This window comes from Mytilus californianus, unplaced genomic scaffold (assembly GCF_021869535.1).
Source record: "Mytilus californianus isolate M0D057914Y unplaced genomic scaffold, xbMytCali1.0.p SCAF_19, whole genome shotgun sequence".
NCBI classification, from domain to species: domain Eukaryota; kingdom Metazoa; phylum Mollusca; class Bivalvia; order Mytilida; family Mytilidae; genus Mytilus; species Mytilus californianus.
In genome coordinates, this window is record NW_026262667.1 from 4,472,199 (window position 1) to 4,495,906 (window position 23,708).

Genomic DNA, 23,708 nt, shown 5'->3' on the forward strand with positions numbered 1-23,708 from the left:
TATTTTTATATCTTTTAATAACATACTTTAATTGTTCACTCATACTTCAACAATTACAAATTTTAAATACAATCTAGTCAATGTCAATAATTAACTGACAACCTCAGAGTTAAAACTAGTTTTTCCTCCTAGAAGTACTTTCCTTTCTTTGAATCCTTGGTTGGCAAAATCACAATGTTCTCTAACTGGTACCTCACGTCCCTGAAAACGATAAATGCGGATTAATATATCAGTTCAGAAAGGATTTACCACAATTATTGGGTTTATTATTAAGCTTCCTTCCTTGATAGTATACCATTCTCTGTGTGTCCATCTATCTGTCTGTCTACACAGCATACAATAACAAGCATTCTGAGAGTATTGCATGTAATACATAGCCGGTTAAAAATTCATTGTATTGGAACAAAATGCTAACTTGATCTATAACTTAACATGGTGTAAACTATATAACAAATAATCAAGTCAATATCTTCAAGCATGACGAAAACAAGAGGCTCTCAAGAGCCTGAATCGCTCACCTGTATTTCAGAGAAGATTTTTAAATGTTAGCAAACTTGATGAACAAATTGTGTAAAATTGTCTTTAAAGGGCAATAACTCCTTAAGGGGTCAATTGACAATTTTGGTCATATTAACTTTTTTGTAGACCTTACTTTGCTGAACATTATTGCTGCTTACAGTTTATATATATCTATAATAATATTCAAAATAATAACAAAAAACTGCAAAATTTTGTTAAAACTACCAATTCGGTGGCAGCAACCCAACAATGGGTTGTTCGATTCGTCTGATAATTTCAGGGCCGATAGATCTTGACCAATTAAACAATTTTACCCCATGTCACATTTGCTCTAAAAGATTTAGTTTTTGAGATATAAGCCAAAAACTGCATTTGACCCTTATGTTCTATTTTTAGCCATGGCAGCCATGTTTTTTGATGGATACAAACTTCGGATACAATTTATAAACAAGATACCCTAAGGAACATTTAGTTAAAGTTTGAAGGTAATTGGCCCAGTAGTTTCAGAGTAGAAGATTTTTTAAATGTTAGCAAACTTGATGAACAAATTGTGTAAAATTGTCTTTAAAGGGCAATAACTCCTTAAGGGGTCAATTGACAATTATGGTCATATTAACTTTTTTGTAGATCTTACTTTGCTGAACATTATTGCTGCTTACAGTTTATATATATCTATAATAATATTCAAAATAATAACAAATAAAATGCTCCGCTGGGCGCAGCTTGATACGACCGCAGAGGTCGAACCCTAAACAGTTGGGGCAAGTATGGACACAACATTCCAGCTTGATACATCACTGAATTTGGATTGTGATTAAATATTTGACACAACACAGGTTTCTGACACAGAATGAATGTGGTCTAAGAACTTAAAAAATTTTAATTTACCTATTCAAACCATATCATTATTATTTGCTTTTATATATAAATCAGAAATAACCAATTTAAAATGGAAAATTTTAAAGAAAAAAAAATCCCCCCCCCAAATTTTTTGAACCCCTTATGATTCATCACCCCCAAACTCAATCCCAGCCTTCACTTTGTGGTATGGTAACTGCAGTACAATTTCAGAGAGATCCATACACTTGAACACAAGTTATTGTCTGGAAACTAGAAAAATGCTTGTTTTTTGGCCCCAAATTTCTAAACGATTAGGGAAATTACCCCCAAACTCAAACCCAGCTTTCCCTTTGTGATATGGAACCTTGTAGTACAATTCCATAAAGATCCATACACTTACACACAAGTTATTGTCCTGAAACTAGAAAAATGCTTGTTTTTTGCCCCTTTTTTGGCCCCTTATTCCTAAAATTTTGAAGGATTACCCCCAAAATCAATCCCATCCTTCCCTTTGTGGTATGGTACCTTGCAGTACAATTTCAGAGAGATCCATACACTTGAACACAAGTTATTGTCTGGAAACTAGAAAAATGCTTATTTTTGGCCCCTTATTCCTAAACATTTTGGGCAATTACCCCCAAACTCAATTCCAGCTTTCCCTTTGTGATATGGAACCTTGTAGTACAATTTCAGAAAGATCCATACACTTACACACAAGTTATTGTCATGAAACTAGAAAAATGCTTGTTTTTTTCCCCTTTTTTTGCCCCTAATTCCTAATATTTTGAGGCAATTACCCCCAAAATCAATCCCAGCATTCCCTGTGTGATATGGAACCTTGTGGTACAATTTCAGAGAGATCCATACACTTGAACACAAGTTGTTGTCTGGAAACTAGAAAAATGCTTATTTTTGGCCCCTTATTCCTAAACATTTTGGGCAATTACCCCCAAACTCAATTCCAGCTTTCCCTTTGTGAAATGGTACCTTGTAGTACAATTTCAGAAAGATCCATACACTAACACACTAGTTATTGTCATGAACCTAGAAAAATGCTTGTTTTTTGCCCCTTTTTTGGCCCCTAATTCCTAATATTTAGAGGCAATTACCCCAAAAATCAATCCCAGCATTCCCTTTGTGATATGGAACCTTGTGGTACAATGTCAGAGAGATCCATACACTAACACACAAGTTATGTCTGGAAGTTACAAAAATTCTTATTTTTGGCCCCTTTTTGGTCCCTAATCCCTTAACTGTTGGTACCATAACCCCCAAAATCAATCCCAACCTTCCTTTTGTGGTATTGAACCTTATGGTAAAATTTCATAGAGATCCATTCACTTAAACTAAAGTTAGATTGCGAAAACCAATGTGTCTTCGGACAACGCTGGACGACGACCACGATGCCAACGTCATACCAATATAAGACCGCAAAAATTTTTGCGGTCATATAAAAACTGCAAAATTTTGTTAAAACTACCAATTCGGTGGCAGCAACCCAACAATGGGTTGTTCAATTCGTCTGAAAATTTCAGAGCTGATAGATCTTGACCAATTGAACAATTTAACCCAATGTCAGATTTGCTCTAAAAGCTTTAGTTTTGAGATATAAGCCAAAAACTGCATTTGACCCCAATGTTCTATTTTTAGCCATGGCGGCCATGTTTGTCGATGGATCAAAACTTCGGATACAATTTATAAACTAGATACCCTAAGGAACATTTAGTTAAAGTTTGAAGGTATTTGGCCCAGTAGTTTCAGAGGAGAAGATTTTTGAAATAGTTTACGACGACGACGACAGACGACGGACGCCAAGTGATGGCATAAGCTCACATGCGGCCCTTTGGGCCCCGGTGAGCTAAAAAGTGTAGAAAATTGATTATTTAAGTGCATTTTCTGAGTCCAAGGACCATAACTCTGCACAAAATCATCAGACAGGAACAAAATTTGAACTTGATCTGTAACTTGTCATGATAAAACTATATCCCAATCATCAAATCAATATCTTCAAGCATAACGAAAAAAAGTGAGGAAAACTGATTATTTGAGTGAATTATCTAAGTCCAAGGACCATAACTCTGCACAAAATCATCAGACCGGAAAAAATTCAAATTTATCTGTAACTTGTCATGATACATCTATATACTAATTATCAAATCAATATCTTCAAGCATGAAGAAAAAAGTGATGAAAACTGATTATTTGAGTGAATTTTCTAAGTCCAAAGTTAAAAAGGGGCATAACTCTAGAACGGTAAATAGATATAAGGAGATGTGGTATGAGTGCCAATGAGACAACTCTCCATCCAAGTCAAAATTTATAAAAGTAAACCATTATAGGTCAAAGTACGATCTTCAACACGGAGCCTTGGCTCACACAGAACAGCAAGCTATAAAGGGCCCCAAAAATTACTAGTGTAAAACCATTCAAACGGGAAAACCAACGGTCTAATCTATATAAAAAACGAGAAACGAGAAACATTTATGAACCACATCAACAAATGACAACTACTGAACATCAGATTCCTGACTTAGGACAGTTGCAAACAATTGCAGTGGGTTTAAACGTTTTAATGGTACCAAACCTTCACCCTTATCAAAAACAATAGTGTAACATCACAACATAGAAAGACACACTATAAAATATCAATTGAAATGGTTTAACTCAATCAAAAGACATATTAACACCAGTGAACATACACTGAACAAATAAATTTGATCTATGATACAATGTAAATACAAAATAAATAAACCAAGGGAAGAATAATAAAAGTAACATATTATACCGCTGTGAAATGTTAAACAATTTAAGGAAAACAATATGCTTGAACAAAAATATCAGCCATGACTCAAAACCCAAATTCAAACTCTGTCTACATGTTGTGGTTCTTGGCATTGTGTATGAGTTTCATAAAATTTGCATGAGGAAAACTAAAGTTAGAGTGCGGAAACAAAAATGGGACGGACGGACAATCAAGGGTAACACTTAATGCCCCCATTGCCTACCGCAGGGGCATAAAAATTTAATCATAATTTTCTGTAGATATGCACATCTACATAGTATGTCCTTATTATCTACAAAGTTTCATTAAATTCTGTTGTGTGGTTTCCCAAGAGTTGCGATGACAAGAACAGACAAACAGACAGACTGACGGGTCAAAATCATTATACCTCACGCAACTTCATTGCATGGGGTATTACTTGAGAATGCCTTAAAAAAACATTTTATATGGTATATATTTGAATTGAGAAGAAAACTTCATTTCAATTTTGAAAGTTTTTCTGGTTTGTTGTGCTATAGTTATGGGACTATGACAGTCAGATTTAAGTATTTTTTTCACATGTGCACTAGATCAAGTATGTCCAGATTTACTTCTTTAAGGGCAATTTATCCATCAGCATGTGATATACTAACTTGTGTATGCTTGTATCAATAGGCCTTTTCACGGTTATTGCAGCCAAATTTAATAGGGGGCATATTTTCATAATGGAAGTGATAATGCTTTGAAAAACACAGGAAAACATCATTTAAACAGAACAGTTGCTTGGAAACCTGCATATTCTGGTACTTTCTTATAATTTCCACCTCCATCAAAAAAACATGACCCCTGTTTAATATGGCTGCAATAACAATAACCTTGAAGTGGCCTATTTCCTCCAAACTTTATATTGTTGTTGGAATTGGGTACAAATAATTATTGTATCAAAATCAGGTCCTTTTCAATTTGAAAATATTCCAATTCATCATTCCAGATTAATGCAATATTTCATCATTATCATATATGCATGTCTATGTTCAACTGTCGATTTTTATTGTTTGCAAGAATTCTGCAGAATAGTTTTGATTTCACTGAAACTTCTGACAATCACCATGAACCCCCCTTTGAAAGGAAATAAGCACTATTAAAGTCCATGTTCAGTTTGAACTGTGACTATCAAAGTTTTGATTGTCGCAAGTCGATCTAACCCCCCCCCCCCCCCCTTTGAAAATTCCTGGCTAGGCGTCTGTGGGCTGAAAACAGAGGAACACTTATTTTATTTTTTTTCGAATTTTGGAATATTAAAAAGCTGCACCAAGAAAACATGAAATGCTGATCCCATTAGTAGTCATCAACATTTTCATATAAATCAGAATTTATTTAAATTTATAAATAAATAATTACAGAATAACTAATCCAAGAATTCAAATAATTATAGAAAAATATTCAACGAGTGACTGAACAACACATTAATTCAGGAGTTAATGATCAGTGTTGTTCATTGAATATTTTTTAATATTTGAATTTTTTTGATTATTCATTCTTTTTATTACATTGACCATGAACTTTTTAATGGAAATAAAGAAGATAAATGTGGATAGTGTCCACATGTGGACACAGATGATGCCACCGCTTGCATATCATATAGTTATAAAGGGACATAACTGAAGAACAGTAAAAGTGATGCTACCCAAATTTGAACTTGATCTGAGTTTTGTGGTAATAAGCATTGTGTGTAAGTCTCATAACATTTGGTTGAGGCTAACTTAAGTAGAGAACAGAAACTAAAAATTCAGCAATTTTTCTATTCGTAAATAGGCATAACTCTAAAATGGTTGTGTATAAGTTTTATAACATTTGGTTGAGACAAACTAAAGTTAGAGAACAGAAACAAAAAATTCAGCAATTTTTATGTTTATAAAGGGACATAACTCAAGAATGGTAAAAGTGTTGCCATTAAATTTCGTACTTAATCTGTATTATGTAGTAATAAGCATTGTGTATAAGTTTCATAACATTTGGTTGAGGCAAACTAAAGTTAGAAAACGGAAACAAAAAATTAAACTGAGTTTTGTGGTAAAAAGCATTATATATACATTTCATTACATTAATTTAAGACAAACTAAAGTTAGAGAACGGAAACGAAAAGTTCAGCAATTTTTTCATTTGTAAATGGGCATAACTCTAGAACAGTAATCAAAGTGCTCGTAAGCAAAGAATGGTAAAGATTGCTTGAATTTATCAGTAGGAAGTAAAATTGAATATTGCATTGTATAAAGCATTGGTTGTAGTTGATTCAACTACCATTATGCACAAAGAAGGATAACTCTAATTTTCAAAGAAGACTTTAAAATATTTTTAGAAATGATGGGTAAAAATTGCTTTAATTTATCAGTGGAAGGTAAAATTAAACATTGCATTGTATAAAGCATTGATTGTAGTTGATTCAATTATAATCATGGACAAAGAAAGATAACTCCAATTTTAAAAATACTTGATATTTAGAAAAAATAAACTGCTTCGCTGAGCGCAGCTGGATACCCCTGCAGAGGTCCAACCCTGAACAGTTGGGGCAAAAATGGACACAATATTCAAGCTTGATACAGGTCTGAATTTGGATTGTAATTAAATATTTGACATACTATAGGTTTCTGAATAAATGTAGTCAAAGATCTTAAATTGGTTATATGAATTGAATTTATATTCAATTAAAAGATTTCTTGCTGTTGTGCAATACACTATGCTGTTGCGCAATACTTAGTAAATCTGTTGTCAGACTATAAACAAATAAAATTTATAAAATTCTAAAGGGAGCTTACATCAATAGATATAAACAATTCACCAAAGTTTCATAAGAATTGTTGAAAGCATTTTTGAGTTATTGTCTGAAAACTGGAAAATCCCCCCTTTTTTAATGAATAAATCCCCATAACTCGGAAATGTAATATCTAAAATTTATAAAATTCTAAAGGGAGCTCATATCAATAGATATAAACAATCAACCAAAATTTCTTGCAAGTTGGTGAAAGCATTCTTGAGTTATTGTCCGAAAACTGGAAAATCCCCCTTTTTTTAATGAATAAAACCCCATAACTTGGAAACGTAAAACCTAAAATTTATTAGAAACGAAAGGGAGCTCACGTCAAAAGATATAAACAATTCACCAAAGTTTTATGCAAATTGGTTAAAGCGTTTTTGAGTTAATGTCTGTATGTGATGCTATAATTTTAGAGAAACCGTACTATATCAAATCCATGGTGCAACTGGAAAATACTAGAGAGAAGACAGAGAACACTGAGGACACTGTAGATCTAGTATTGAGTGTGAAGTCAAATCCAATATTTATAAACTGAGTGCAGGTTGACATGAGTATGACTTGAATCTCTTTATTAATGGTAGACTTATCTGCCAAATAAATTCTTATCTACTATCTATACCATTCAGTCATTGAGACACACAAATAAGTAATGGTAGAATTCATAACCTAAAAGTAATTGTACTTACATATAACTGTCTTGGTTTACTACTATAAACATGCCAACCACGATTAGATTCCCAATTCTACAAATATAATGTAATTCATGACCATTATGCCTGTGATTTAAAATAATCTTTTTTTGTTGTTGCTTTTAATACTTTTATTATAAGAATGATTGTACATTACCTGCAGATGTGGAATACAAGTTTTCCAAATGTCTAGAATTTAGTTCCTTACATCAGTTATATGTATTAAGATTTTCTTTATATCATTATTGTAAACATGATATCCTATAATGACTTTGTCATACATCAAACACATGTATATATCATTTCATGACAGATTTTGTGCAATAAAGATTTTAGATTTATAATACATGCAATGGGTTTGAAGTGCCCAACTTTAGAACTGACCTTTTTTCGTATTTGTTTGTACAATTTTCTCTTCTTTATATATGTTAACTGATCATTTAAAGTCAAGCCTTAGTGTGATGTAATTTTTTGAAAACCAGGAAGGCAAGTCCTTCAACCAACGAATAAAAAAAACCTTGCCTTATCTTTATCTGCAGATCTAAAGTGGTTTTAAGTAAGAATGCAAAATTATACACTGAAAATAGACAGATATTGAAAACAAGATAATAAAATGAGTTCCTTTTTGTGAAATTGTCTGTATACTGATTACTTCCCACTACTTTACATTATCCAATGATAGAATTGTTGTTTGTATCCTGATTACTATCCTATAATAGGAATTTTGTTTGTATTCTATAAATTACTTTATGATATTCTATATTTCTTACAATGGGATTTTCCTATATACATTGATTACTTCCTAGTATTTTATATGGAATGCCGTAGCTGCCTGATGTGAACATATGTTATATGCACATACTATTCAATATATGCACATACTTTTTCTATATATGCACATACTTTTTCAATATATGCACATACTTTTCCTATATATGTACATAGTTTACTTTATATGCACATTCTTTTTCTATATATGCACATAGTTTACTTTATATGCACATAGTTTTTCTATATATGCACATACTTATTCTATATATGAACAAGGTTTGTCATGTGCATATTTTTCTCTTTATGAACATAGTTTTTCAATATGAGAATTACCATTCATATGACACTTTACCGAAAGTGCAATTTAACAAAAACCAACGTTTCAAACATTTCGAAGGAAGATTTAGATCCATTAATACAGGAGCTAGTTGACAAATTTCCTGTTGTGTCGAAAATATGATAAAACACTTTTTACGGCAAAAGACAGCTATACCTGTATATTTATTCCTTCCTTCATAACATTTGGTTGAGGCAAACTTAAGTTAGAGAACGGAAACTAAAAATTTTGCAATTTTTCCATTTATAAAGGGGCATAACTCTAGAACGGTTAAAGTGACGCCACCAAAATTCAAACTTGAATTGTGTTTAGTTGTAATTAGCATTGTATATAAGTTTCATAACATTTGGTTGAGGCAAACTCAAGTTAGAGAACGGAAACCAATTTAGGGACGTACGTACGTATACAGACGGACAAGGGTAAAACTTAATGCCCCCACCGCTACGGCGGGGGCATAAAAACGTGAATTCAAACAAAGTTTAATTTTGGACCCTTTGGACCTTAATATGGACTTATTTGAAAATAGGGCCCAAATTAAAAATCTGAATGCACAGTTAGATTCAGCATATCATAGAACCACTAGAATTCAGTTTTTGATGAAATCAAACAAAGTCTAATTTTGGACCCTTTAGACCTCAATGTAGACCTATTTAAAAATGTCCAAATATCCAATATAGTAATACATGGTAAAAACCTCAAACAATTCAAGACTTTAAATAAATCCTCATTGAAATTGGTTTAAAGATTTGTATTTATTTTCAATTGAAGATTTCTTGCTGTTGTGCAATACTTTGCTGTTGTGCAATACTTAGTAAATCTGTTTACAAACTAAATATAATAATTTTCACACCCTGTTTGGTGTGTATCTCCTGCCATATCAGTATTTGTTGTTTCTTTATATAGATCAGAAATAAGTTATGTTAGAACCAGCTTAGCCAGCATTAGAAAAGTCTTGTTTTTGGCCCCTATTTGGCCTCTAGTTTCTTAACGATTAAAGCCACCACCAACAAAATCGACCCCAACCTTCTGTGTGTGGTATGGAACCTTGTGGTACAATTTCATAGATATCCATTGACTAAATTGTTTGTCCGGAAACCAGAAAAACCTTGTTCCTCCCCCCCCCCCCCCCTTTTTGCCCCTTATTCCTGAACGGTTTGAGCCATAACTCCCAAAGTCAAACCCAACCTTCCCTTTGTGTATGGAACCTTGTGGTATAATTTCATAGAGATCCTTACCTTTATACACAAGTTATTGTCCGGAAACTAGAAAAATGCCTTTTTTGGCCCCTTTTTGACCCCTAATTCCTTAACACCCCCAAAATCAATCCCAACTTTTCTTTTGTGCTATTGAACCTTGTGTTTAATTTCATAGAGATCCATTTACTTATACTAAAGTTATTGTCCGGAAACCAAATGTCTTCGTAGGACTATGACATGATAGCAATATACGAATGCAAATTTTTTGCGGTCGTATAAAAAGATGCAAAAATGGACAAAAATCAGACATTGGAAGGGTAACAACTTCTTTAAGGGACCGGATGTTTACCTATTATGGTCCAATATCTAGAATCTGAATACATGGTTAGATTCTGCATATCAAAGAACCCCAAGCATCAAATTTTTGATAAATTTACACTAAGTTTAATTTTATGACCCTTTGGACCCTAATGTGAACCAATTTGATAACTGAGCCCAAAATCAATAATCTAAACACGGTTAGATTCAGCATATCAAAGAACCCCAAGAATTCAATTTTTGTTGAAATCAAACAAAGTTTAATTTTGGACCCTTTGGATCTAAATGTGGACCAATTTAAAAACGAAGCCCAAAATTTAAAATTGAAATACACGATTAGATTCGGCATAACAAAGAACCCCAATAATTCAATTGTTGATGAAATCAAAAAATGTTTAATTTTGGACCTCAATGTGGACCAATTTAAAAAGGGTGTTCAAAATCCAAAATCTAAATACACGGTTAGATTCAACATATCAAAGAACCCAAAGAGTTCCAGATTTTGAATTAAACACCATTGAAATTGGTCAAGAAATAAGCAATTTATACAAAGTATTAGAAAAGTATTGTTTTTGACCCCTTTTTTGCCCCTAATTCCAAAGCGGTTAGGACCCTAACCCCCAAAATCAATCCCAACCTTCCTTTTTTTGGTATGGAACCTTGTGGTACAATTTCATAGAGATCCATACTCTTATACACACGTTATTGTCCTAAAACAAGAAAAATGCTAATTGTTTTTGGCCCCTAATTCCTAAACAGTTAAGACAATAACCCCCCAAATCATCCCAAACTTTCTTTTTGTGATATGGACCCATGTGTACAATTTGATAGAGATCCATACACTTATAATCAAAATATTGTCTGGAAACAATATGTCTCCAGACAACGACGACGACCCATAATACAGCTGCAAATTTTTGCGGTCATATATAGAATTGGATACCCTTTTCCATTCCAAAAATTGTCAAGGCCCCCCCCCCCTTTATTTCCTCCTATCTCCCCTTTTCAGGTTACAATTGACCCATCCCTTACAGGAGTTATTACCCTTCCAATGTCTGATTTTTGTCCATTTTGATTTTTTGTTAAATTGCACCTTCTCGTTTTTTCATTAAATGCACTTTTGGTAAAGTGTCATATGAATGGTAATTCTCATATTGAAAAACTATGTTCATAAAGAGAAAAATATGCACATGACGAACCTTGTTCATATGTAGAATAAGTATGTGCATATATAGAAAAACTATGTGCATATAAAGTAAACTATGTGCATATATAGAAAAACTATGTGCATATATAGAAAAAGTATGTGCATATAAAGTAAACTATGTGCATATATAGAAAAACTATGTGCATATAAAGTAATCTATGTGCATATATAGAAAAACTATGTGCATATATAGAAAAAGTATGTGCATATAAAGTAAACTATGTGCATATATAGAAAAACTATGTGCATATAAAGTAAACTATGTGCATATATAGAAAAACTATGTGCATATAAAGTAAACTATGTGCATATATAGAATAAAATGCTTCGCTGGGGTGCAGCTTGATACGACCGCAGAGGTCGAACCCTGAACAGTTGGGGCAAGTATGGACACAAAATTCAAGCTTGATACAGCTATGACTTTGGATTGTCATTAAATATTTGACACAGCATAGGTTTCTGACACAGGATGAATGTGGTGTAAGAACTGGAAAAAATTTAATTTACCTATTATGGTGGAATATCCATAAACTAAATTGTTTGTTAATTTCAATATATCAAAGAATATGTAGAATTCAATGTTTGATGTAATGTAATAAAGTTGAAATTTGGACCGTTTTTGTTCAATGTGGACCAATTTGGTAACATGTATAAATAATCAAAAATCTAAATACATGGGAGCCCATTTAAATACATCATAAAGGTATTAAAATAGAAAGTGACATCATAGTCATGGCTAAAAATAAACAAAAATCCTTAATCAGCAACATTTAAAGTAATATCTAAAAATAAAATTCCTTTGTAACCATAAAAGCCCATTTAAATACATCATAATTATATTAAAATAGAAAATGACATCATAGTCATGGCTAAACATAGCAAAAAACCCTTAATCAGCATCATTTAACAGTAATATCTAAAAATGGAAATTACATCATAAAGGTATTAAAATAGAAAATGACATCATAGTCATGGCTAAAAATAAACAAAATCCTTAATCAGCATCAGCAACATTTTATAGTAATATCTAAAAATAAAATTCCTTTGTAACCATAAAAGCCCATTTAAATACATCATAACAGATATTAAAATAGAAAATGACATCATAGTCATGGCTAAACATAGCAAAAACCTTAATCAGCATCATTTAACAGTAATATCTAAAAATAAAAATTTCTTTGCAACCATAAAAGTAAAATAGAAAATGACATCATAATCATAGCTAAAAATAAACAAAAATTTTTTTTATTGGCAAATTTTAAATGGAGTTTATTATACTAAAACAATAAATTAGCAACCATAAACATGATAAAACCCCATTTAAACACATCATAAAAGTATTAAATAATTCAACTACATCATAAGGCTATAAAAATAGAAAATGACTTCATAGTCAAGGCTAAAGGTAAACAAAAAACCTTCATCAGCAAAATTTTATATTGGCAAATTTCCAATGAAGTTTATTACACTAAAATTGTTGGCAAATTTCCAATGCATTTATTAACAATAAAGTTATTGGCAAATTTCCAATTTACATAATTTAAAAGCAGTGTAGATGAGATATTTAAATGAGTTTGAATTACCAACCTTACACTGCTTTTAAATAATGTTCTTTACTCAATTATTTGTCTATTAAAATGGAAACCCTTGTTTTTTAACCTTTTTTCCCCTTATTCCTTAAACATTAGAGCCATAACCCCCCCCCCCCCCCCCTCCCCCCCCCCCCCCCCCCCCCCCCCAAAGCCAATTATTACTTTCCAATATAACCTAAATTTCCAATATACATAATTTTAAATTTCAATTCCTCATGATATATAACCGTATCATTATTATTTTCTTTCATATATAAATCTGAAACAACCATCTTTAAATGGAAAATTTTAAAGAAAAAAAAAGGAAAAAAAAAAATCCTACCCCCCACACATTTTTTCAACCCCCTTTTGATTCATCATCCCCCACCTCAATCACAACCTTCAATTTGTGGTATGGTACATTGCAATACAATTTCACAGAGATCCATACACTTGAACACAAGTTTTTGTTGCAAACTAAAAAAATCCTTATTTTCGACCAATATTTGGCCCCTTATTCATAAATGTTTGAGCAATTAACCCCAAAACTCAATTCCTACTTTCTCTTCGTGATAAAAAATAACTAACTTAAAATGTAAATTTTAAACAAAAAAAAAAGGAAAAAAAAAAATTACCCCTTTTTTGACCCCCGCCCCCCTTATGATTCATCACCCCTACCCCTCTTTCCCCCCAAACCAAGCTCAATAACAGCCTTGCCTTTGTGGTATGGTACCTTGTAATACAATTTTAGAGAGATCCATACACTTGAACACAAGTTATTGTCTAGAAACTAAAAAATGCTTATTTTAAACCCCTTTTTAGGCCCCTTATTACTAAACGTTTTGGGCAATTACCACAACACTCAATTCCAGCTTTCCCTTTGTGAAATGGAACCTTGTAGTAAAATTTCAGAAAGATCCATACACTTACACACAAGTTATTGTCATGAAACTAGAAAAATGCTTGTTTTTTGCCCCCTTTTGGCCCCTTATTCCTAAAATTTTGAGGCAATTAACCCCAAAATCAATCCCAGCATTGACCCTTTGTGATATGGAATCTTGTGGTACAATGTCAAAGAGATCCATATGCTAACACACAAGTTATGTCTGGAAGTTACAAAAATGCTTATTTTCGGCCCCTTTTTGGCCCCTAATTCCTTAACTGTTGGTACCATAACCCCCAAAATCAATCCCCACCTTCCTATTGTGGTATTGAACCTTATGGTAAAATTTCATAGAGATCCATTCACTTAAACTAAAGTTAGAGTGCGAAAACCATTATGTATTCGGACGACGACGCCGGACGACGACGACGACGACGACGCCAACGTCATACCAATATACGACCTCAAAATTTTTTTGCGGTCGTATAAAAACTATGTGCATATAAAGTAAACTATGTGCATATATAGTAAACTATGTGCATATATAGGAAAAGTATGTGCATTTAAAGTAAACTATGTGCATATATAGAATCAAAGAGCTGAAAGCTCTGAGGAAAAATGACGCCACTGTCTCTAATATTGTGATATTTTTTATGCAAGTCTTGATTTTCACATACCGTAATTAGTTTAACATTCCAACATGTCTCGTAAGCATATAATTGATATTCGTATATGTGTGTGTTATGTGAAGATGACAACTGGCTGTTTTTTAGTACAAATGTATAGGTCAAGACTACCTGAATGATCTACAGTATCCAATGACTACTGGCTGTTTTTTTCTATAAATAAATAGGTCAAGACTACCAGAATGATCTACAATATCCAATGACTACTGGCTGTTCTTTTGTACTAATAAATAGGTCAAGACTATTTGAATGATCTACAATATCCAATGACTACTGGTTGTTCTTTTGTACATATAAATAAAGACTACCTGAATGATCTAAAGTATTCTAAATAATGTGATTTTTGTCTTGCAATTACATTTTTCTAAATCAAGAATATAGACTTCTAGTATCCTTTTCAAACCAAATGATTATGAAGAGCCTGTTGTTATCAAGCTCTTATACCCCACATACATATACTCATTAAATAAGTTACTAGTGACCTAGTTATTTCTGTTACTTGAAGCAAATTATATTTCTGTAGATTTAGACAATAGTATAATATTGTTTTACTAGTTTTATTTCACCTTGAAGATTAGAAAAATAGGGATACTCCTTTGATTTTTTATTTCATGTCAGTCAGGTCGCTTTATATGAAACTTGAAACCACTTCTCTGCCATATTGTTATTTCATAACAACTCTGCCCTTGACCATGTTGACCCATGTAATTGATATTCATTCTTTAACCATATATCATAGTCAGTTAGTTTTTGATTTTGCACTCCCACACCACCTTTCAGGTCAAATGTCTGTCTCCATTTAAGTTAATGACATTGAACAATCATGGTATTAAACACAATTTCAATAGTGATAATGCTGTTCTAGTAAGTCACCTTATTCAACTTGGGTAGCATTCCAGTTATTGAAATTTGTGTCAGATTAGAACAATGATCTAGACCTTTAGGAATGGATCTTACAATTTAATATGGAGCCATAGTATGGGACCCCTACACGGTAACAAAAAAAAACAAGCTTGAAAGGATACAACGTCAAGTGGCAAAATCTATCACCAGAAATTACAAGTCAAGAGAGGATGGACGGGATACGTCTCTAAAATGCTTGCCTAACTGAAACTACAACAAGATCTCCAGACAAGACGAACAAGGAGTTGAAGCCAGAAGTTAATATTTATGTAAAAAGTAGTTGAGGGGCTGATTCCCGCTATTGAACCATACTGTCATTCTATAATATTATTGTGTAAGTATTTCTGTATTGTCCTTGTTATTGGTCCATGTCTTGGTGTACTGCTGGCCGAGGACCCGAACAATAAGGCCAATACAGAAATACATGTAATAGTATCTTTATTAATTAACTACAGTGTTACAATATTTTTTTATTTCATTTCACAAGAGATAAACATTTTTACCTTGAAGTGGAACTATCCAAATCTCAGTTTCTTTTTATAAGATGCAATATCTAATGATTTGGTGCCGTTTCCATGTATCTTCAGCCTGTTCTCATCTGATGAATTTTTCTACCCTTTCCAGTCACTATAAAGTGTTACAACTTTAATTTAGACACAACACATAAATAGTAATTGGAAAGGTACTGCCATTGCATGTGTAATGCAAATATATTTAAAAAAAAATAATGTAAGAGTTGAAATTGATACAACTATCCATAAGCCAATTGACCAAAGAACGAAGATTTGCGCAATTACAGAATGCATATGCCTGGTTCGGGTTTAAAAATAAAAGACCGTTTACAAAACATGAGAAGCGAAAGTAAACAGTAAAAATCGATTTGTACCATCGACATGATGAAATTATGAGGTCGTCAAGAAATGAACTTTGTGATAATTTACTCGTTCCCCAAACCTGAAATAATTCCATCGTCTACTTTCAAAATGCTTTTCAAATGAATGGGACCGTCTTTAACCTAAACTATATGCCATACTGAACGTTTCAGCTTGTTTATGGTGAGTAAATAAAAACTGGGTCGTACAAACAACTGTTTACTTTCAGTTTGAGTGTATCCTGACTTACGATCTAAAAACTAGAGACGTTCCGAAATCCTGTTTTGGCCGGATCAGAACTCGGCCAATACGGAAAAAAAATCTGTATTGGCCGAGTTGACATCTTATATTGCATATGCAGTTTTCATCATATTAAGTACAATAACAGTGTAGTTAATTAATAATGATACAGTTACATACTCTGCTGCTATAACTTTGTAAACAAAGATTCATACGCACCGCGCGGGTATAACCGTATTACTAATTTCCGATTATTAAAATCTTCGTAAATCTGGATAAAGACCAGTTTCTATCCAATGGATATCAAAATGATTCCGATTATTACTTTTTTAATGATTGTAAAGTTGAAATGGCATGAAAGGCTGACATTATTTAGGAGAACTATTTTGTCTAGCGATTGCTGATCATTGGAGGGTAAAAAGTCCAACACCATAACAAAACGGATCTATTTATCATGTATACATACCGATTGTTTACGATTGTATGACATGTGCATAAAAGTGAAAGCTCGAATAAATATGAAAAATATAACAAAGGGATAGCTCCAAATACCATTTAATAACAAAAAACATATGGACAGGTCAAGATATCTTTTTGGTAAATAAAATAACGTATGTTCACTGGTTCCCGTCCGACTACAACACTTTGTTCGAGTCTAGCGTAATTCAAGCAGATTCCAGTTAGTAATAGTATGTAAAAGTTGAAACCGAGTGCGGTAGGCGGAGGCATAATCAACTTCCGTTAGTTCTGGTCAATGGTATCGGAAACATGCCGCTGATAGCGTCATTTTCCAAAAACTATGTGCATATAAAGTAAACTACCGGTATGTGCATATATAGAAAAAGTATGTGTATATAAAGTAAACTATGTGCATATATAGGAAAAGTATGTGCATATAAAGTAAACTATGTGCATATATAGGAAAAGTATGTGCATATATTGAAAAAGTATGTGCATATATTGAAAAGTATGAGCATATATAAACATATGTTCACATCAGGCAGCTACAGCGTTCCATAATTTTATACTATCCTATGATAGGACTTTTTTGTATATACTGATTATTTCCTAGTATTTAATACTATCCTATGATAGGACTTTTTTGTGTATACCAGTTTATTTTAAGTATTTAATACTATTGTATGATAGGACTTTTTTGTGTATTCCAGTTTATTTTAAGTATTTAATACTATCCTATGATAGGACTTTTTTGTGTATACCAGTTTATTTTAAGTATTTAATACTGTCCTATGATAGGACTTTTTTGTGTATACCAGTTTATTTTAAGTATTTAATACTATCCTATGATAGGACTTTTTTGTGTATACCAGTTTATTTTAAGTATTTAATACTATCCTATGATAGGACTGTTTTGTGTATACTGATCATTTCCTAGTATTTAATACTATCCTATAATAGAATTTTTCTTTAATCTGCAATCACCCTACATCTTTTCTTTTCCAATTAATTATTACCGGTATGTATAAGACAAAGTTTGTAACAGTAATTACAGTCCTTGTACATGTATATAAAAGTATAAATATATTAATTTCCAATGTATACTAACATGTTCTGCATATTTGGCATAATAGAATACACCCAAAATAACAGCTGCACCCTTGAGAACATTTGGGACAATCCCTCTCAGACCTTTGGCATTAGCCTGACCCTGCAAAGAATAAACAAAATATTGTGTTATTATTTTTTGGCTATTGTAATGAGAAGATGATAACAGAACTAAGTTGATAAGACCTGCAGGCATCATCTGAATCATCAATCAAGAAAATGGTTGAAGCCAACCTTATTATCTTTTTTAAGCCCAAGACCCAGATACTTGTGTCAGATAAAGAGCTTAAAATTATTGGATATGAACTGAAATGTGTTGATAATACTCTCTATCTGAAACATTACTACATTAGTCTATTTGCCAACTTTTTACTTGAGTGGGTAAAGTAAACTGAACAATATGTTATATGAAACCCATCATGCCTGAAAAACTGCCCATTTTATCTTATACATTGTTGTACATGTAATTCCATCCCAATCATTTGATTTCGAAAAGGTGTAAAGTAAAAATCATCAAAATGAAAAATTTTGGAAGGGACCTTATATTCAATCTGACATTGCAATTTTCTATATGTTATACATGTGGTATAAATAAAAGTGAATAAAACATTTCTTGCAAAATTTTCAAAAATTGCAATGTTCATCCTACCCGGTATACATTTTTTGCATTAATTTCTTAATTTAAAGATGTTTTGCAAACTTTCTGTTCTTATATTTATACCTATAGCCAAATTTAAAACTCAAATTTAATAAAACTTGAAAAATAGGGTTTGTATAGTAAGGACTAAGGTAAAACAATTTTATTCTTTAACATATTTTACATGTTTTACATAGGTATATTATATAAGGAAATGCTCTGGATTCATCAGTGCTTAACCCAAAAAATCTAGACTTAAAGAAGTGTGCTTTGAAACCCAAATTATCCCTAATAAACTGCTTCGCTAAGCGCAGCTGGATACGCCCGCAGAGGTCCAACCCTGAACAGTTGAGGCAAAAATGGACACAATATTCAAGCTTGATACAGGTCTGAATTTGGATTGTAATTAAATATTTGACATATTAAAAGTTTCTGAATAAATGTAGACAAAGAACTTGAAATTGGTTATATGAATTGAATTTATATTCAATTAAAGATTTCTTGCTGTTGTGCAATACACTGTGCTGTTGCGCAATATTAAGTAAATCTGTTGTCAGACTATAAACAAGTAAAGTTCAATTTCTCCTCAATGTCATATTTCATTGTATTTGAAATTTATGAAAATCAATAAGGAGATTACATCAATAACTATAAATAATTCACCAAAGTTTCATGAGAACTGATGAAAGCATTTTTGAGTTATAGTCGAAAAACTGGAAAATCCCCCCTTTTTTAATGAATAAAACCCTGTTTTTGAGTTAATGTCCGACATGTTGACGACGGACGGACGGAAGGACGGACAAGACGGACGGACAACGGTATACCATAATACGTCCCGTAAACGGGCGTATAAAAAGTGCAAGGCATGGAAACTAAGGGAAGGTAGGGAGTCCGACAACAGAACTATATTGTTTGTTTTGATTTATTAAACATGTTAAAGATAAATTGTAATTTACATTATCATGATTGTGTTGCTATTTGCTTCCAGCTAACATTTAATATGCTAGACTTTCAAAACCCTAAATTGAACAGTACATGTACTGGATTTTCCAATTTAGCTGGAAAAATTTCTTTACCCAAATACTATAGGATTACATGTATACATTTACAGAGTGAAAAATCCCAATCTTAAATAAAATCTAAAGTAAATGTGCTCGTTGGTGTGCCTTTTTAACCTTTAACATTTCTATAAGATCCAATCCAAGAAAATTAATTACAAAATAAATGTTTTCAAATGAAGTTCCTTGCACATATTTTTTACTTTTATTCATCGTAATTTTAATACAAACTTGTTTGTTTGAAAATGTTGGCCAAAGCTTCAACAGATACATGTAGGTCTATACAAATAAAGTGATTTATACAGGAAGAGGAAACAGTTACTGAAGTACTAAGGACATGGCAATGACCAAGGAAAGGTCTGAGGAGGAACATTCCCACTTAATGACATTTGAATAATGTTTCTATCTTAACTATTCATTTCCCTTAAAACTTCACTCCTACTCATATCAACATTTTCAGGGAAACCCAAAAGCCCTGTGTTATTTCCCAAAAACGCTATTTTTTATGGTCTACCTTTTGCATAAAGACACTGCAATATTGATATACAAAAAACTTGCATACAAGATACAAAATCGTATTTCTAAAGTTTAAATGTATTTTAATATTGAGTGAAAATGACATATCTCAACATTATAGTTTTCATTATCAATCTCCAATAGAAAATATGTCTATAAAACTAACTCTGAAATTTGATATATGGATTTTTATAAGAAAATAATAAGAGCTGATAGGGAAGAACATAATAAAGACATGAGTAAGTTTGATCTTTTCGCAATGATTGATAGTAGCCAAGTGGAAAAGCCACATTGAAAATTTTGCAAATATATACTGGGGCAAGGTAAAATATCTGTCAATATAATTGCAAGAGCAGAACTAGCAAAGTTTTCCATTTTCCATAGATGTTTTTATTAAAGTACAATCACTGAAAAGAATATCCAGTGATGAAAATAATCCTTTATGCATGTTATGATATGATGCTTTCAGCTTATCTAAATGACACAACACAAACGGTACATTTTTATGGTTCTCATATGTAGAAAATATATCTAATGGACTAACACAAATAAAATATCTACATAAAATGGACTAACACAAATAAAATATCTACATAAAATGGACTAACACAAATAAAATATCTACATAAATAAAATACAGGTTGCAACTTACTTCTCCATTCATTAAAATAAATTTTGCATTGTGTATATATGATGCAGTCCGGTAAGATCACCTAAGGCTTTGATTGTATATATTTCTGCTTAATTATACAAAAATGGCATCAAATTTTATTTCAATCTATTCACTGAAAACTCAATTTTAAGTATATTATCTCATTTCCGCAAATATATCTAAAATGATTTTGAATATCAATCAAACAAATGGGTCACCTGTGTTTTTAACAGAATCGTGTTTGTCTGGTAAGTCCGCCCATGCGTAATTAAACATGTATGGAGGGCAGGTTTATCACATATTCACTAACAACAAAGTAAGGAAATTATGTGTTATTAATGGACATCTAAGAAAGGAATTCCAGATGAATGAAGTAAATTCAAGTCAATAATATTAAGAAATTGATGGAATAAAAAAATAAACCAAAAATGTTAAAAAAAAAAGTAAAAAATGTGATTTTAAAAATAGATAAGATTGTCTATAGCATGGTTAATAGTCTTGCCATATAAAATGGCCACCGTTCAGTCTTCTGAAATGCAGTTAAGACAAACATATTAATCATCCTTGTCCATTGGTTTAAAGTCTGTGCAGTATACAGTGGTTTTAATATAACCCACAATTTTATTTCAGAGTCAATATTTTTTTAATTTTATTTTTAAATCAAAAAAAAAAACAGCAACATACAGAAAGCTTGTGTCAAACTTTCCCATAGATAATGCAAATGTTGAAATTAAAATAGCAATACTTTATTAATACATAAGTTATGCAAATATTCAAAGTTAATGAACCATGACTGAAGGTACAAGGCTAAACAATCTCCATGGAAATGAGATGTGCCAATACTAATACAACTGTATACCAAATACCACTGAAATCTCATAAGTCGTTCCCTTCAAACAAACCTAACCACAAACATTAACTTGTAAACTATGTAAAAGTTTCAAATTCAATGAACCATAATGAGGGTGTGGGGTTATATAATCTCCATGGAAATGAAACTTGCAAAAGCCAATACATTTGCATACCAAATATCATTGACTTAACATTAGTGGTTCATCTTAAAACTGACCTTATCACAAACTAATACCGGTACATGTAAACGAAGCAAAAGTTTCAAAGTCAATAGACCGTGACTGAGGGGGTGGGGCCAAATACAATGTAGTTCCATAGTTTTTAAAATTAAATTGTCTACCTTTGATTTAGACTTGACGTATTTAGTCGTAAGCAAATGTTTTCTTCAAAGTTGAAATAATATAGCAGACAAAATATATACGGTAGGGACGAACATGGAAGTAAAGGGGCAGAATTACCAGACAGGACTGTTCATTGACTTATATATTGTTCATATGCCTGCAACCCCCAGGGTATAAATGTGCATTTCCTTGATAAATAAATAAATATTACTGGCATTTGACCATATGTCGGTTAAAAGCTCAATTATATAGAGCTTATGTTATTCTTTGTTTTTGTATACTACATGTATGCCAACTCTAAATAACGCTTATCTATTATTATTATCTGAGACTACTATAACACATGACATGTGTTATAGTAGTCTCAGTTATTATTTATAACAAAATAGCGCTATTGGGAAATAACAAGGGACTTTCTGTTTTTTTTTCACAGGATTTTGGCTACTTTCAGATATACAGGAAACTCAGATTTTCAGTACAAATTTAAACTGTGTATGATTTATTTGGTAACTCACAAGCACTGGAGTCAAAGCTCTAAATGTGGCATCCATTGGCATTCTAAATACACGCTTCAGGGGATTGACGGGAAGATTCATGGTTTCCAACGCAACGACTGCATTTGGGGGTTCATGTGGTGCTAAACGTTGATCTAACAACCACTGTTTTCTTAGTGCCCGGTCCTCTGCTGTCATCCCCTTGCCGGTCAATCGTTCACGTTCATAAGCCATTGGCTCGATATTCATTGCAGGATATCGACTCTTTGCATGTCGGAAATGAGTTTCCATTCTTTTTTCCAAATCCCATGGTTTTTCATCCCGTCCAGGAACGTTTTCTAAGTTTTTATTTTCCATGTTTACAGATGCAGTGATGTTTTTGCAACTGCCCTTCAATGGACTACTCAAATGGGAAACCGTACGGAGTTCATTCAATGTCAAGGTCACAATATCGACATGCTAAAATATATGTAATAGTTCCCCGAACCCAGTCCACAAAAGAAATAAAAAAAGCACAGATCAACCGCACAAACATACAAAATTAAAAACATTGGAAAAAAAACAACATCAGAAGCCAGAAGAAATTATAAACTAACAAAATGTTAAGAGTGCAAACCCTCTAACTGATTATGATTGAATTTTATGAAAGTCTTATAAGATCAATTCTAAATGAAATTATCATTAATCCATGAAAATAAGGTCAACGTCAGAGTAACTATGTCAGATGAACACCTTCATGACAATCATCTTAACACCAAACATGGTTGACCCATTACTTAAAGTAATCAAGAAAAAGCCTCATAACTTCCATAACATTGACCAGAATCAGATAAACCCTTTCAGTTGGAATATTCCCTTACAATAAATTAATGTTACCAATTGGAGAAGGTCCTCGTCACAAAAACTTAATGTTGACCAATGAACCATGAAAATGATGGCAAGGTCAACTGAACCGTGTCAAAAAACTACAACTTACAAAGGTCT

At 32.3% G+C, this 23,708-nt stretch overlaps 1 protein-coding gene across 1 annotated transcript; it reads right to left on the bottom strand.

The window, feature by feature from the left end:
- On the bottom strand, positions 1 to 23,471 carry LOC127726994 (uncharacterized). Its single transcript, XM_052234365.1, has 5 exons — positions 23,457 to 23,471; positions 22,746 to 23,183; positions 18,176 to 18,277; positions 7,622 to 7,678; positions 1 to 201 (listed from the first exon to the last, which is right to left on the bottom strand). The coding sequence occupies exons 1-5, from the start codon at positions 23,469 to 23,471 to the stop codon at positions 91 to 93; spliced, it is 723 nt and encodes a 240-aa protein (XP_052090325.1). The 3' UTR covers positions 1 to 90.
- Positions 23,472 to 23,708: the final 237 nt, after the last annotated feature.